General features: G+C 45.0%; 1 protein-coding gene across 3 annotated transcripts in view; it reads left to right on the plus strand.

Annotated features, from left to right (window-relative positions):
- The first annotated feature begins 798 nt into the window (after nt 1-798).
- Nucleotides 799-17,904, plus strand: part of EGLN1 (egl-9 family hypoxia inducible factor 1) — a 57,988-nt gene continuing 40,882 nt past the window's right edge. Inside the window, exon 1 of one of the 3 annotated variants that reach the window (XM_042961045.1) lies at nt 799-2,016. In XM_042961045.1, coding sequence (XP_042816979.1) covers nt 1,090-2,016 — 927 coding nt within the window. In that variant the 5' untranslated portion in view covers nt 799-1,089. The remainder of the gene's footprint in view (nt 2,017-17,904) is intronic. The other 2 variants (XM_042961046.1, XM_007086052.3) reach the window with 2 other exon arrangements.

Below are 17,904 nucleotides of genomic sequence, written 5' to 3' on the forward strand. Positions count from 1 at the left end.
ACAAAACTTCAGCACCTTTAAATGTAGCTCGAACGGGGCATAGGGGCTTGGATGAACACCGCAGCAATAATTAGTACTTTTAACCATTTCAGGCCTCGAAATGGGGGCCGTGTTGGTGTGATGAGAAAAGCAGCCTTGGAATCTGACAGAGTCTAATTCCTGGATTCCGTCCAGTCCTGCGTGACCTTGGGCGAGTTACTTTACTTCTCTGAATTTCCGTTTCCCCCTAGGCAAAAAACCAGGCGAGAGCCACCTTGCAGCGTAGGCTGGAGCGCGCCTAGCGCACACCGGGTGGGCCCTAAACAAATAGCAGCCATCTTCTGGTCCCCCGCTCGGCGCCGCAACCCCCAGCAGGTGTAGGCACCGTCCGCGGCGTAGGGCCCGGCGGCGGCCCCGCCCTTCCGCCCTCCCGGGCCTGCCCCTCGGCGTCCCCGCGCCGGCCTCCGCGTCCCGAGCCCGCCCCGGGCGGAGCCCGCAGAGGGGCGGGGGCAGGGCGCCGGGACCGACTCCGAGGCCCAGCCCCGCCGAGCCGCGTGCGGGGGAGCGGAGGCGGCCCCGGCGCCGCCCGCGCCCGAGCGTGTGTGCTCGGCCGCCGCCCCCTCGGCCCTCCCCTCGGCCCTCCCCTCGGCCCCCTCCGCCCTCGCGCGCCGCCCGCCCGGGTCGCGGCGGGGCCGTGGTGTACGTGCAGAGCGCGCAGAGCGAGTGGCGCCCGCACGCCCTGCGCTCTTCCACAGGCCGGGCCGGGCAGCCCCGGACGGTGAGGCGGCGGCGGCGGCGGCGGCCGGGGCGGCCGATCTCGCGCGTCCGGGCCCGCGTGCCCGAGCGGAGGTCGCCGTCCGCCGCGCAGGCCGCGGTCCCTCAGCTCGCGGCAGCGATGAGGCGCTGAGGCGGCCGCCGGCGCTGCGCGGCAGGACCCGAGGACGAGGCAGCGGCCGGGCCGAGAGCGCGGGGCGCCGGCCTCCCTCAGGCGAGGAGTGGCGGGTGCGTGGCGCAGTGACGGCCTCTGCCGCTCCGCCCGTTCCCCGGCCCCGGGCGAGGCCCTCCGGCCGCCACCCGTCCTGCTCGGCCGCCGTCGCCAACGCCGCCGCCATGGCTAATGACAGCGGCGGGCCCGGCGGGCCGAGCCCGAGCGAGCGAGACCGGCAGTACTGCGAGCTGTGCGGGAAGATGGAGAACCTGCTGCGCTGCAGCCGCTGCCGCAGCTCCTTCTACTGCAGCAAGGAGCACCAGCGCCAGGACTGGAAGAAGCACAAGCTAGTGTGCCAGGGCGGCGAGGGCGCCCCGGGCCCCGGAGCGGGCCAGCACCGGCACCCCGGCTCCGCGCCGCCCGCCTCCGCGCCGCCGCCCAGGGCCGGCGGGGCCGGGGCCAGGGAGGCCAGGAAGGCAGTGCCGCGCCGGGACAGCGCCGCCGCCGTCGAGAATGCGGGCGCGCGGGCCGCCGGGGACGCGGCCAAGGCAAAGGCCAAGCCCGCGGCCGACCCCGCGGCGGCCGCTCCCCCGCTTCGCGCGGCTGCAGGCGGCCAGGGCCAGGCGGCGGCGGCGGCCGAGGTGGAGCCCGCGAAGGAGGAGGCGCTGGCCCGCGCGTCGCAGTACCAGGAGAAGGCGAACCTGTACCCGCCGAGCAACACGCCGGGCGAGGGGCTGAGCCACGGCGGCGGCCTGCGGCCCAACGGGCAGACGAAGCCCCTGCCGGCGCTGAAGCTGGCGCTGGAGTACATCGTGCCGTGCATGAACAAGCACGGCATCTGTGTGGTGGACGACTTCCTGGGCAAGGAGACCGGGCAGCAGATCGGCGACGAGGTGCGCGCCCTGCACGACACCGGCAAGTTCACGGACGGGCAGCTGGTCAGCCAGAAGAGTGACTCGTCCAAGGACATCCGAGGCGATAAGATCACCTGGATCGAGGGCAAGGAGCCCGGCTGCGAAACCATCGGGCGGCTCATGAGCAGCATGGACGACCTGATCCGCCACTGTAACGGGAAGCTGGGCAACTACAAAATCAATGGCCGGACGAAAGTAAGTGAGTAGCTAGAGGGTGGCGCTGGACATCTCTTACTGGGCGGGCAGCCCCCCTGCCCGGCGACGGGACCGCTCAGGGCAGAGGAGCATGGCTTCTCTGTATAAAAGTAATTTCCTTCTTGTGTAGCACCCCCATAAGAAAAAGGGATATAATCCGTGCAGTAGGTGCTTATCTAGGTAGCTGCTTTCTCTGTGTCCACTATTTTCCACTTAACTGCCGGTTGACAGGCCTAAGTGCATGGTTTTGTGGCTAAACTTAGGCCCTCCCTTTCACTTGGCTTTTTTTTTCCCCCCTCCTTTTCCCTTGCACTGTTAGTCCATTCAAACCTGACTGGAGTTTCAGCCTCCCGGTTTGGGGATATTAGGGTAGGACCCAAAGCAAGAGCTGGTTCTGGATATGCCTTGTGTCTGCATATGCCCCTCAATTCTCTGTGGTGTTGGAGCCAGGGGTCAGATTGTGGTTTACAGAGTGGAATGCTGTGTTTAGTTTAAGAATCTGCCAACTTGCCCACGAAAAGATAAACTTGAAATAGGCACGTAGTCCAAAGACTCCTCATATTCAGGAGCTTGGCTGCTCCCCTCTCACTATTGCTCTTTCCCCCCTTCCTGTCCCTTCTGTTTTGAAACCCACTACAAAAAACGGGGAAAGAAGTATTTCCGTCTTTAGACCTTTCAGTGTAGGTAGGTTACATTTTTAGCAGAGGTTTCCTTTATTTGCTTTGTTAGTGTAATCCTCCTGTTGAAAAAGCTGTGTTGTAGCTTCCTGGAAGAAAAAAACAACAACACGGAATTGGAGCAGGAGAGAGGGCTGGTTCTGAAGTCTCAATTTGGTGGAATCTCTTTGTTTTCTCCTGTTTTTCCCCAACAGATTCTTTAGTTCGTACCTACTCTAATCCTTCTTCTCTCCTCTAGATGGTAAATGGGAGACTCTTCCCTCCTTAATACTGTCTCCCAGTTCTTTTTCATTTTACTTTCCAGGTCTTAATCTTTTCTTTGTATCCGGCTCCTCCCCAGGCCACCCTGCTCCACCCTCCTCCACCATCAATCTCTGTCTGATTTTTTGAGTTTTGAGAGCTTGTCTTAGGAGATCGTCACATGTGTGTGTTTGTGCACGCATGCTGACTCTTGCCTCTGGTTCTTTTGTGTGTTGTCAGGGCGTCTTTTTTAGCTGTCGTTGTGGGTGACTCTCAGGCTGCCTGAAAGGCTGAGCATAAGGCAATGAGGAAAGTTCTAAACATGAAAATCTTGTGGGGGAAAATACAACGCCAAGTCTGATTTATATATTGCCGCTTTATTAGTGGATGAAGGCACAAGTCTGAAGGTCATGTAGTTTGAAAAAAAACTGAGCAGTTTCTTAATATTAAGCTGGAAGAGAAAAAGGGGTCTGATTAGACCTCAGTCTTGGTCTTCAATGAGAATTTCATTTATATTTAAAAAAAACAAAAAACTTTGTCATAGATCAGATCTGAATATAGTCACGGACCCTAGAGCAGGACAGGAACTAGCTTGAAGGGATATTAATATAGCTCTGTGCGGACTGACCAGAGTAGTTGAGGCATAAGCTTAAGGTGAAGTCCTGAAGAAGTTAATGTCCTAAATCTTCCTTGATCTGCTTTCCTTAGTTAATTTAGCTTTCCAAGTTAAGCTAAGCCCTCTCCTATTCTCCCTGTTTTCACCTGTCCTCAGGGAAGGGACAGGTGTTAGAGCTGTTAGTCAGCCCAGCTGTTAGAGAAGTTGCTTGTCATGGGGAGCTCCTTCCTCAGGTGTCCCAGTGGCTGAAGGGAGCAGTAGTTGAGGTTTTAAATCACTTGACTGCACATACTGTCATATGATAAAGGACTTGCTGCAGGACGGTCAGACTCTTAAACTCTTTGGATTGATCTTTCCTTACATTAATTTTCAGGGCACAGTTTGAAAATCTGTGAGTTATTGTTGGGAATCCCCTTCATTGTATTTGGTTGAGAGAGTTTTTGTTAAGCGTGTTTAATCATGTAATTTTAGTATTGCTTAAAAAAACACCAAAAACAAATATCTTGCTGTGAGGGAATGGGAAGGCAATCAGATTATTAGTCACCGTACATTGAGCTAGCACAGTGGACTAGGCACCAGATTAAGCCCAGGAGAGACATGATCACAATAATCTTCATCCTATGAAGTAGGTAGTAGTATTCCTAATTTCCATTTGAGAAGGTTTCAGGTCTGACTCGCCTGAGGCCTACCACTTAATGATAACCTCACTGGGATTCAAATTTAGGTCCTTCAGATATCAAGCCCCAGGCTTTTCTACTACTGTGCATGCAGGTAGGATATAGATAAGATGAAGATTACCTAGCATACTGGAACTAAAATTTGGTAGATTTTATTGACAGTGGTAGTCTTGTATGTGAATAACTGTACTTTATGGTTGGGCTCTATAAACTTTTTATTAGGTGACTACACAATGCTTATTTCAAATGTTTATTTCAGTGTCTGCAAAGCCATTTTAAAACTAGCTATTTCAGTGTTGGTCATTTCGGGATAACTTGTAAGAGGGGCAGAATATGGGTACACAGTGGGATTAGAGAGAGGGTCTTCAGTGAAGAATTCTGTTGTCCTTTACAACACTAGAGTGATTTAAAAAGTTACTTGCGTCAAACGTGTAGTGTTTTTCTCACTTAGCTCTTCACAGCAACTCTGTGAAATAGATTGTTGATATGTTATTCCTGTGTGTAGGTTAGAAAAGTGAGTCTCAGGGAATCGTGCACTTGTTGGAAATCATGCAGCATACCAGGACTTAAACTGAAGTTTTCTGACCAAGATTCTGATGTCCTTTTTTATTTTTATTATCTACTGTGTGGTTTTGTGTGTCTGAGGGCCTGATAATCAGATGAGGTATAATTGGTTGTGGCTCATTGAGCGTTAGACTCTGATTTCCCCCAAGTTTCTACTTCAGGCATGCTTATCTGGCTCACTGTTTGTCCAACTGCTTTAAAAGAGGAATTGCAAGGGAAGGATGAAGTAATACACAAGGACACTGATGTAACCCGCGTCAAGTTTCCACTTTCTCTGGTCCTTTTATTGGGATTTTCCCCTCTTATGCCCTTAGACTGACCTTTGATCCTTTTTCCTTTCTCATACCCTTTCTTTAGCTGGCAGTGGTGTTTGGGCGGGAGAAATCATTGTCTGCTGATTTGTGGACTTAAGAATAAGGGCCTTGACTTGGGTGGAGATAGACAAGAAGCACAGACCAGCAGGGATTGCGGGGATCATGGGGAAATGCCGAACCTTAAGGGAGTGATAAAATAGGTTGAGGCTACGAAGAAGGCCATATATATCTAAGATTTTTTGTTAGTGTCGTAGTTGGTCTGCTGTGGCTGATTATGGCTTTTAGAGCAAAGAATAGGATGAGGATTATCATCACTGCTATAGACATGTGACAGTCCTAGATGTTACAAACCAAACCAAACTTCCTTCTCAGTCCACTTCTGCCACTTTCCTCTGTACTCTTGACATCCACCATGTATAAAGGGGAGCAGCCTGTTCAATGTTTTAATAGCGAAATCAGTCTTAAAGATCAAAGTCCGTTATTCTGTATGCAAAAAGGTTGAAAACATGGCAGCTGCAGTAATAACAGTTTCACTGTAGTGCTTTACAGTTAAAAGAGATTCATTTGGACTGAAAGAGTGGTCTTCATAGGTTGTTACGGAATCAAGGTCAACTTTGTAGGAAAATGTATAATGAGTTAGTTTGCATGTAGTTCACGTATAACGTAACTCCTTTAACTGTAAAGGAATTTCATTAAAAATCTTTTTTTTTTTTTTTAATTTTTTTTTTCAACGTTTTTTATTTATTTTTGGGACAGAGAGAGACAGAGCATGAACGGGGGAGGGGCAGAGAGAGAGGGAGACACAGAATCGGAAACAGGCTCCAGGCTCCGAGCCATCAGCCCAGAGCCCGACGCGGGGCTCGAACTCACTGACCGCGAGATTGTGACCTGGCTGAAGTTGGACGCTTAACCGACTGCGCCACCCAGGCGCCCCTTTTAAAAATCTTTTTTAATGTTTATTCATTTTTGAGAGAGAGAGAGAGAGAGAGGGGCAGAGAGAAAGGGAGACACAGAAACCAAAGCAGGCTCCGGGTTCTAAGCCATCAGCACAGAGCCCAATGCGGGGCTTGAACTCAGGAACCGTGAGATCATGACCTGAGCTGAAGTTGGACGCTTAACCAACTAAGCCACCCCTGCGCCCTAAGGAATTTTATTTTAAATCAAAAGGAGTTTGGGGGCACCTGGATGGCTCAATCAGTCAAGCGCCTGACTCTTGATTTCGGCTCAGGTCGTGATCTCATGGTTCATGGGATCGAGCCCCGTGTTGGGCTCTGCACTGACAGCATGGAGCCTGCTTAGGATTCTCTGTCTCTCTCTCTCTCTCTCTCTCTCCCCCCCAACCTCTCCTCCCTCTCCCTCTCTCCCCCACTCGCATGCGTACTCTCTCTCTCAAAATTAGAAATTGAACAAAAAAAAACCTTTAAATCAAAAGGGGCTTTTTGTTTGCACGTTGATAATTCTTCACTCATCTATTACCTAGTAAGCTGCAAAAATATCCCATGAGACCTTAGTCACACAAGAGGACAGCATCTGAACGTGGAAGGAGGCTGGACTTTGTGCTGCTGTTCAGTCTGGCTGGGCTCCTGGATCAGCCACTGTTTCTGTGTCCTTGAGCCCCTTGCTTAATATTTCTGAGCTTCGGTGAATGACTCCATTTGCACAGTGGCGTTAAATCCATACCTGCCTTTTCTGCCTTGCGGGCTTGCTGTGAGGAGTACACATAATTATACATATAAAGGCACTTTTTAAAATTTAAAGCAAGGTTGTGAAACCTTTGTTAACTATTAGTCTTCTCATCATAAAAGTTTTCAGTTTTTCTGATTCTTTCTGGAAGAGTTCTATGCTTTTCCTGTGTTTTCCCCACTTATAACCCGGAGGGGAAGAGACCGAGAATGATCACCCATGTTTGACATGACCACCACCACTACCCCCCACCAACACATTCGTTTCTTTTTTAAACAGAGGAAATAAGTCCCAGAGAGGTTAAGTGACTTGTTCAAGGTCATAGAGCTCCTTACTGACAAATCAGACTGACGTTTGATTCACTTCTTTCTTACACCTGCAACTTTTTGCTGCATCTCTTGGAAAAATGGACATATTCCTACTTAACTAATTTTGGTGTATTTTATACCATTTTTGAGAATTGCTTGAACATTTATAACTTCCCTTTTCTTCTCCCTCTTATTCCTCTCATTGTACACTTTGGCTTATCTGACCTATTTAAAATTTTCCTCCTTTGGTTAATTCCTCCCTAATTTCCCCAGATGTTCTTTGTTCACCTTCTTTTCTCTCCTCCAACATTCAATCCATTTTCCTGAAGGAGGCCTACCCTCTCATGTTTCCTTAGTAGGAACTGTCTTCCATACTCTGCATTTCTGATTTACACTTTCATTCTCTGTTTCCTCCCCCTTCCTTTTTTCACTATCAGACTGCAAATCTATGTTTGTTCATCTTCTCCAATGTTTTCTGAAGCCTGTGCCTTGCTGGTATGCCTTTTGGATAGTGTTATCAGCTTAGTCTTTTTTTTTTTTTTTTTTTTTTGAGAGAAAACATAAGGGAGAGGGGCAGAGAGACAGAGAATCTTTTTTTTTTTTTAATGTTTATTGTTTTGTGTGTGAGAGAGAGAGAGAGAGAGAGCATGTGAGCAGGTGAAGGGCAGAGAGGGAGGGAGGGAGAGAGAATCCCAAGCAGGCTCCTTGTTTTCAGCACAGAGCCTGACGTAGGCTTGATCCCACAACCCTGGGATCATGGCCTTAGCGGAAATCAAGAGTTGGATGCGCAACTGACTGAGCCACCCGGGTGCTCCTATTTAATGTTTTGCTTTGCTCCTGTTTCATTTTTTTTGCTTTAGACTTTAAAGGGAAACCAAATGTTTCAGTCCCTTTCATTTGAATCCGTGCTTAGAGGGTTTTCATAGATGCAGTTTACTGCTGTGCTTGCATTTTGCTACCATGCTTGTGTGCTGTCTCCTTTTCCACTGTGCCCTTGTTTCTGTACTTGAAACCCTGTAACTATGGGATGGCATTCCTGTCATTTATTGAACCATATTCCTAGCTTTTCTTGGACTCTTATTCCAACTGAAAGCCTTCCGTTCTGAAAAACAAAACAAAACAAAAACAAACAAAAGAGTCTTCCCTTAAACTATTTTTTTTTTTTTGCACTTGTATTTCCTGGTCCAAACTCTGAACTGTTCTGCCACCTTTATGGGAATGTCTTCTACTTTGTTATCACATTTTCCCAGAACCACCTCACATTTCTGTTTCCAAAGAGCTTAAATAGTATCTGTAGTCTCTATTTGCTCGTTAACACCGCTAGAACCTTTTCATGTGTTTGGAGTCCTCATTTTCCTTACTCAGTGTCCCAAATCCCATTTCTTTACAAGAGTGAAATGTATGTATTCTTGGTTCCCCCTTATTCCTGTCCTCTGAGTCCTGTTTTGATAATCTCTTCCGTCCTTCGTTCATTCACCAAATATGAAGTGAGTACTTTGCGGTTCTAGGAGTTAGGATTACCTTAACAACAACAAAAAAGCCCTTGTTCTCACGGGGCTTAAATTCTACTTGAGGTGGGTGAAAGGTGGGGAGAGACTGTCAATAAACAAGTGTGTAAGTAAATATACAACATGTTAGGTGGCAAATATTAAGGCAGAAGGTAAACAAGGCCAACATTAAGGCAAAAAGTAAACAGGGGGTACTCTCTTAGGATCCATAAAGTAGTAAGATGATATTTAAGGAGACGCTTGAACAAAACGAGGACCTGGCTTATGTGCATACATGCAAGAAGAACATTGCAAGTAAAGATACTACAGAGCAGATACAACAGTGCTCGGTGTGTTGGGAATACTGTGGTTAAAGCAGAGCGAGGGAGGGGGTGTGGCAAGGATGCAATCAGTGAAGCAGTGGGAGAAGAAGGAAGAGCAGTTCATGTAGGATTTTGCCTCGTAGGCAGGAACGGTGGGTTTTATCCTAGGTGACGGGGAGGCCATTGGGGAGTTTGTTTTAAAAGCTCTCTGTGGCTGCTGGGTTGGAGTAGACTGGAGGGGAGCAAGAACACCAGTGAGGGAATCCTTGTAGTCGTCTAGGCTCTAGAAGACGGTGGCTTAAATCGGAGTAGCGACTGCAGACATGGTGAAAACGGGTTGGGTTCTGGGTATATTTTCAAAGTAGAGTCAGTGAGATTCGCTGATGGATTTGATGTGAGGTGTGAAAGAAAGGAAGGCGTCAGAGTGACTCCAAGGGTTTTGGCTTGAGCATTGGGAGGAAATAATTATTATTTTGTTTTGCCCTAACTCTGCCTTTCTTCTCTTGCCCCACTTTTTCAGTTTCTATTTATAGCAGCTTGTTGACACTTATTTTGCAGCCAGAGCTACAGAAAAAAGTTCTGCGCTCTTCTTTTGCACATTCCTTCAAGTTGGCTGTGCTTGCTGCTACCGTTGTTGACCTTACAGCCCATCTTTTCTTCTCCAGAGGCTTTGTGGCTTCCTTGCACAGTGTGCGCTCCCGTCAGCCCTACCTCGGGGGCTGCCTGCAGGGAAACCTTGCCGCATTTCTGGTGCTGTCCGCAAGCCTGGCTGTGCCTTCTTGCGTGAACTGCTCACTTAAGATGGCTTACAGATACAAATCATGTAAAAAGAATTACACGGATTGGGAAAGTCTAGGGAAACACTGGGGAAAATTGAATGGTTCAATGTGAGAGACAAGCAAAGATGTAGATTAAATGTCCAGATAAAGTCAGAAATAAAACACCTTCATGTAAATATGCTGTGGAAACTCAAACGACAATAGAAAATTGAGAAGAGCTAGAAGGGATATAAAATATCAAAAGTAATCCCATCGACATATAGAGATAACACAGGATGATGTGATAGCTTCCTGTAGTAAGGAAGGAGGGGATAAATTTATGATCGCTTGGGGACCATATTCAGTGGTCTGAAAAGAGGCCAGAGAAATAGTTCTCATACCCTTATTGATAAGTTCCCATTAGAATATTGTATCCAGGACTTTGAAGGATAAGAAGCCTTGGTTTTGACTCCAGGGTGAGGGGAGGGCCCAGAAGTATGGTTGAACATTAGGTTATTGTGTATGAAATGGTTTTAAAATTTTTAAACCTGAAGAGTCGAACATGAGCTTATAGAATCCAGGAATCTGTACTCTCAATTTAATTCAAACAACTTCAGTTTAGGACTAAATAATAAAACCTAGGTAGGAAATAGCAGATCTAGCCAATTAATTGGAAAGGTCTAATAAGGATTTTGGAGTAATCAGAGATTGACCATGCATCTGAATTTTTTCTCAGTATAGGTACTCAGTTCTCATCTATAAATGGTAACTAGAAGTTCAGAGTCTATAGTTTTGTCTTATAATTATCCTTCATTCTAGCTCTAGAAAGTTTTTACCTTCTGTTGTGCCTTCCTCTGACTTCTTAGCACTATTCCTCTGAAATAGGTGTCTTAAAAGTTACTTTTTTTTTTTTAATGTTTATTTATTTTTGAGAAAGAGAGACAGAGTGCGAGTGAAGGAGCAGAGAGAGAGGGAGACACAGAATCTGAAGCAGGCTCTAGGCTCCCAGCTGTCAGCACAGAACCTGACGCAGGGCTTGGACTCAGGAACCGTGAGATCATGACCTGAGCCGAAGTCTGACACTTAACCGACTGAGCCACCCAGGCAGCGCTAACTATAGTTTTTTCTTGAAGTTCAGTTCTTAATTTTCTCCTCCTTGCTGTCAGAAGACACAGGTAGGGAGAACTTGAAACATCTCTGTTTCTATACTTTTCTTTTGCCTATTGCTACATAACAAACTACCCCAAAACGTAGTGACTTAAAACAGTACGGATTTATTATCTCACAATTCCTGTAAATCAGGAATCTGGGCACAGCCTAGCTTCATCCTTGCCTTCACTGTTCCTCAAGATGTCGGCAAGGGTCTGCACTCTCCTACCAAGGCTTGAATGGGGTGTGTCTGCTTTCAAGCTCGCTCTCTGGATGTTGGGGGCATTCATTTTCTCATGGGTTTTTGGACTGAGGGCCTCAGTTCCTTGCCATGTGGGTCTCTCCAACACAGGAACTCGCTTCATCAAAGCGTGCAAGCCAAGAATGCCCCAGCAAGACTGAAGTCGCAGGCTCTTGCAGCCTAACCACGGAGACATCCATCACCTGTACAGGATTCTTTTGTTAGCAGCAAGTCACGAGATTGATTCCACACTCAAGGGGAAGGAATTACACAGGGTGTGAATGCCATTTCTTAAGTTGTCTCTTCCTTTGCCACGTGTGCCCCTTAAATGTTACTGTTCTTCATGGTCTGTGGTTTGTCTTCTCTCTTTGCTCTAGTCAACACATTTTTCTCCCTGGCTGATTATCACTTTGTGCTTGGGAAGCTCACAGGTTCTTAGGGTAGTTTGCCTGTGTTCAAAGCCTGGTTTAGCTACTTAATTGTGCTCTGATTTTAGGCACATTTTCTAACAATTAAAGCATCAGCTTCCTCATTGGTATAATAGGAGTTAATAGCGCCTAATTCAATAATGTTTGTTTGAAGATAGATGAGATAATGCACGAGAAATGCTGAGCAGGTGATCAGTTAGTGCTCATTTAATATTAGTTGTAACTGTAATAATAATGGAAGGAGGAGGACGAGGAGAGGAACAACCATGACTTCAGCTAGCAGGATTTGTCAGAGTCCTTGATCTGGCCTTACCCTGGCATCTGCAGAGGACTAATGGATACCTTCACCTGAATGTTCTGGAAGTACTGCAAACTCAGCATGGTTAAGACTGAAGTGCCCTCCCAAGTTTCCTCTTGGAGGGGATGAGGGTTGGTGGGGCTATGTGGTGGGGAGAGTGGGGGAGCAGGTTTAAAATTGGTCCTGTCTTTGAACTGCATTTATGTTTTCAACAACTATTTACAGAGTGCCCAGTATATGCCAGGGTCAGTGCTAGGCAAGTCAAGGTCATTCTCTCTGCCATTCTGGAGTTTTATTGTCCGAGGGGAGACAACCTTGAGCCAGCAATGCCATGTGTGGTGGATGTTGATCAGATGTACGAGGTCCTATGGGAGCTTGTTCGAGGGGCCCTAATAGCCTGCATGCCAGAGAAGGTCTCCCGGAAGAAGCAGTTCTTTAGACTGATGCTTCCAGCAGTTCAGTCAGTTTCAGTGGAGGAAGTCCATTGAAAGTCTCCAGGTCTGAAAAGAGCATGATGTTTCAGAAGAACATACCTTTTTTTATGACTATGGGAATTTTACCTATTTAAAAATTATTTCCTACCTGTGTCTTGTCCCTGTTTCCATTTACACTGCCCTACTGAGACCCACCTTCTTTTCTGTCTAGATGATTACAAAAGTCTATTTTTTTTTTCTCTTTTCATGTGTTTCCTTTCCTGTCCATTCTCTCTTGGTGTTACGTTCCGAAAACACAGATCATGTTGTTGTCCTGCTTGAAAATATTTGTTTCCTCCAGAGTCTTGATATGCCATACAAATTTTTTTTAAAAAAACATCATTTCTCATCATATACTTTCTACTCCTGCCACCGGAGCCTTCTGGCAGGTTCCTTGAACCTGCATTTGCTTTCTGCCTCTGTCCATTTCCCTGGCTCTTTCTATGTGGAAAGGTGGTAGGGGGGTTTCTGTGAGTGGAGTCTTGCCCCAGTTCCGCTAAGCAGAGTTACAGTTCTATCCTGTGTGTTGCTGTGACACTTCTTATCAAGGATAGCGTGCTTTCTACAGTGGTGGGACTCCTGTCCTAAACGTGAGCCACTTGAGGATGGGACCCCTGTCTTATCCGTGCTGCACAATGCTCATCAGGTGAGGCGTCCAGTAAGTATCATATTTAAATTTCCACTGCCCTATTTTGATTACTTTGCACCTGGATTGTTACACAGTATTATTATTTGTTTCTTAATTCACTCTTTTCCATGTACTACTTGTATCCATCTTTTATAAATTCAACATTTGTCAAAAGCTTACTCAGAAATCTCCTGAGTTTCATTAAAAAAAATTTTTTTTTAAATATTTTTATTTATTTTTGAGAGAGAGAGACAGAGTACAAGCGAGGGCGGGGCAGAGAGAGAGGGAGACACAGAATCCGAAGCAGGCTCCAGGCTCCGAGCTGTCAGCACAGAGCCCGACGCGGGGCTTGAACTCATGAACTGTGAGATCATGACCCGAGCTGAAGTTGGACGCTACGACTGAGCCACCCAGGGCGCCCCATCTCCTGAGTTTTATTTAAAGGAGACAGTTTGATTCTTATGCACATAATGCTCACCGATGGCCTACAACCACACCATCTGTCCATTGGTCTTTGCTTCTCCTCTTTGACAAACGTGCTACTTCTGCCAGCCTGTTTTCTTCCTGTTGCCCTTCTCACTCCGCCCAGCACATCTGTGAATTCTTTGACTGGTTTATGATTCGCACACCCTGCTCCAGCAATTTAAATCTTTTGTGTTCTTTAAGACCTCGCTTAAATCCCATTCCCAAATATCTCCTTGAACACTGTGCCTCCACCGATCTCTCTTCTCAAAAACTTTGTATACCATTTATTCCTGACGGATCTTCTCCAGAAAGAAGGGCAGAGGGGCTGTTTATATAGCGTTCTGACTTATGCAAAGCACCTTTTGTTGTTGTTCATGGTTTTTATTATTCACATATGAACACTTAGTCGTACCCAACTGCCCTGCACCACAGCACACCTCACCCTGCTCCCCCTTATTTCCGTCTCATTTCTAAATCTACAGTAAGGGGTTTAGAAAGTCCATGAGGGCTTCTGTCCTATCGTGGTCAGCTTTCCTTTTTGTGCTTACTGTGCTGCTTCTAGTCCCTATTTTTCCAGATAAAAATAACCCAGGCCAATATGGCCTAAACTATTTTTAACTCCTAAGTCTGGGTGCTGTGAAGATAAAATGAAGTTTCATGCCATTGCCTAGGCCCATAGTCAGTTGATCGGGTTACAGATGGCTGTAGAATCCTGCCCGCCCGTGAATCTCAAGGGGGACGGGCCTGCGTGCGTATCTTCCCTCCCTCTCCCCCACCAGTGGCATGAGAATCCCCAGGGAACATGCGTCACTTCAAAACAAAGCAACATAATAAACATGATGTTGAAAGTGACCCCTTGTGTATTCTTCTGCATGACCTGGAAGAGAGAAGCTTATGGCTAGCAAGCTGACACGAAGTTCAAGTTGACATTGATACCACTGATTAATATCCAAAGTAAAAATTTTCAAGAGCAAACTTTGAAACTTCTAAAATTATCCTACTTTTGATTTGGTTTTAGAACTATGTTCAGAATTTCAAATAACATTAAAGATGGTTTAAGAGTGATATTTAACACCAGAGGACATGGGTTAAACAAGGTGAGACATACTTCTTTATGATCAGAAAACCTGTGACTTTAGCCACATTCAAGCATTCAATCAGTTTGGGGGAAACTGTTGACTTAACTGTTCCAAGAGGGCACCAGTAGTGCCGATGATGGAAACCCGTCAGTGTCATGGTCATTTGAATTTGGCCTTGAAACGTATTCGGACATTCGTATGCTTAAAAAGAGTTGCATTTCCTAATTTTGCTGAATTTTGGTACTTAAAATGTGTTTTCCTTCTCTGAGTACAGTTTTGGGGTTGGTAAGGAAGGGAACCTGAGATTTCATATTTACTGCAGATAATTCATGTGTGAAAGAATGGTTGTAGTTTTGGTGCATACAGCCTGGAGTATTGTGTATTTTTTGAATAAAGAAAACTTAGACTAAAAATCATGTATAATAATAAAATAGCATCCTTCCCCAATAGCTTAGGAGTTTTTTTTTTTCTCAAAGTAATTATGCATGTTAGTGGTTTATAACTTTGTATTGCTTCTGGACCCCTTGGGGAATCTAATGGAAGCTGTGCAGTTTTTTACCCTAATGAAGAACATGCATGTAAAGTTTTGCTTATTATAACACGTATCATAGACCCAACATTAAGAACACTTGTTACAAGAAGAGTTCTAAAAGAGTAAAACAAACATTTTTAAGCATTTAAAAATTAAATGTTTATGGTAGAGTGAATTTCTTATTTCTTTTATTTAAAATTTTTTTTAATGTTTATTTTTGAGAGAGAAAGAGAGACAGTGCAAGCAGGGGAGAGGCAGAGAGAGAGGGAGACACAGACTCCAAAGCAGGCTTCAGGCTCCCACCTGTCAGCACAGAGTCCGACACGGGGCTTGAACTCAGGAACCATGAGGTCATGACCTGAGCTGAAGTCAGATGCTTAACCAGCTGAGCCACTCAGGTGCCCCCAGGTTTCTTTATTTATTCAGTTGCTGTTCCTCCCCTGTGTCTGTAGAACTGTGCCTTGGATTTCCCCCCCATGGTAGTACTCAAGTTGTAGAGACCCAGATAATGGGATATACATTATAATTTAAAACTAGTGGTGTATATGTATGGACTTCTGAAAGATGTTTGCCTCATACAATCTGAATATAATAAAACAAAACAAAGTTAACTGGCATGTACCAAGGTGGAAACCATAACCTTAGTACTTCTCTAAGCAGGTGCTGGGTTAAGCCTTGCTTTAGTATTCTAGATGTACAGTTCCATAAGATTGAGAACCTTTACCAGAAGTGATTAACACTGCATTGTGTTTCTTTCTCTCTTTTCTCTTCCCTTTATACTGTCTTATTCCCTGCTCCCATTGCGTGCGTTCATGTGTCTTTTGCTTTTATTTTGGTTTCTTACTTGTAACTAGCATTTCAGTAAGATTAATTTGAATTTTTAAAAAATAAAAACCTCAGTAACAGTGCACCAGGGGCCCAGGAGTAGGGGTACTCTCTTACTAATAAAAATGAAACTAGAATTTATTGGTTGGTTTTATTTATATTAAAAATAGTTCCTAGAATTGTTAAGATCTAAAGCATCTCTTGATAGTTTTGGTAGAAAGTATCTTTAAAATATGTAAGAACAATTTGTTCATATTGTTAGTTTCCAGGAACTGTGTTTTGATGTTGCATGACAACAGTGAGGTATTTCTCTAGTGTATACTTACTGTAAAGGTTCCTGCAGGTGTTTCTTTGCTTAGAATTGTCTCGAGAAAGGGAGGACAGTAGGGAAAAGAGGTGATTGTTGACAGGAGCCAGGAATGGGAATAGACTGGCCACCCTGCTCTGGGTTCTTGTCCTCTGTCTCTCAGTGCTGAGCGAATCACTCAGCATCTCTCCCAGTTACTTTATCGATGCAGTGGGAATCATATTGACCTAGTTAAAGGAGATACGTTGAATAATTGATTATTGTAAGAAGTTTTTTAAATTTTTTTAAATTATTATTATTTTTTTAAGATTTTATTAAGTAATCTCCACACCCAGTGTAGGGGCTTGAACCCACAAGACCGAGATCAAGAGTCGCATGCTCTCACCAACTGAGCCAGCCAGGAACCCCCGTAAGAAACTCTTAAAAAAGTGATTATATTTTTAGCTTTCTGCAGCACCTTTTCAAATTGTTAGGACTTGGCCTTGACTCTAGACCTTTGTTCTCCTGCCTCATGTTGATTAACATTAGCATCACAAGTTAAAGTTCAGTTGTAGATTCTGAATTCTTGACTTGTCTTTAATGGGATACCAGAACCGTATTTTTATTTTGGGGTTCTTTTTTGTTTGTTTTATTTTATTCCCAGTTAGTTAACATACGTTGTTACATCAGCTTAAGGTGTATGATATAGTGATTCAACAATCGTATACATTATTCAGAGCTCATCATGGTAAGTATATTCTTAACCCCTTCACCTAGTTCATCAGTCCCCGCCACCCACCTCCCCTCTGGTGGCCATGAGCTTGTTTTCTATAGTTACAGTTTTTTGGTTTGTCTCTTTTTTTTCTTTGTTCATTTGTTTTGTTTCTTCAATTCCAAATAGGAGTGAAATCATATGGTATTTGTCTTTCTCTGACTGACTTACATTGCTTAGTATTATATTATACTCTCTAGCTCCATCCATGTCGTTGCAAATGGCAAGATTTCATTCTTTTTATGGCTGAGTAATATTCCATTATATATATACGTATACACACACACACACACACACACACACACACCCACACACACACACACACACACACCCACATCTTTGTCCATTCATGTATCAGCTGAATGGATACTTGGGCTGCTTCCTTATTTTGGCTATTGTAAATAATGCTGCAATAAACATAGGGGCACATATATCTTTCCGAATTAGTATTGTTGTATTCTTTGGGAAAATACCCAGTAGTGGAATTACAGGATCTTAGCGTAATTCTATTTTTAATTTTTTGAGGAACCTCCATACTGTTTTCCACAAGTGGCTGCACCAGTTTGCATTCCTTGCAGCAGTGCACAAGGATTCCATTTTCTCTACATTCTCACCAACACTTGTTTCTCGTGTTTTTGATTTTAGCCATTCTGACAGATATGAAGTGATGCCTCATTGTAGTTTTGATTTCTAATTCCCTGATGATTAGTGATGTTGAACATCTTTTCATGCATCAGTATGTCTTCTTTGGAGAAATGTCCGTTAATATCTTTGGCCAAGTTTTTAATTGGATTATTTGGGTTTTTTGGTGTTGGATTATATTTTGGGGATACTAACCCTGTATCATATACGTCATTTGCAGATACCTTCTCCTCTTCAGTAGGTTGTCTTTTAGTTTTGTTGATTGTTTCCTTTGCTGTGCAGAACCTTTTTATTTTGATGTAGTGCCAAGAGTTTATTTTGGTTGTTTTTTTCCCTCGCCTCCGGAGACTTATGTAAGAAAATGTTGCTACGGCCAATATCAGAGAAATTACTGCCTGTGTTCTCTTCTAGGATTTTTATGGT

Source organism: Panthera tigris, chromosome D2 (assembly GCF_018350195.1).
Source record: "Panthera tigris isolate Pti1 chromosome D2, P.tigris_Pti1_mat1.1, whole genome shotgun sequence".
In the NCBI taxonomy this organism is placed as follows: domain Eukaryota; kingdom Metazoa; phylum Chordata; class Mammalia; order Carnivora; family Felidae; genus Panthera; species Panthera tigris.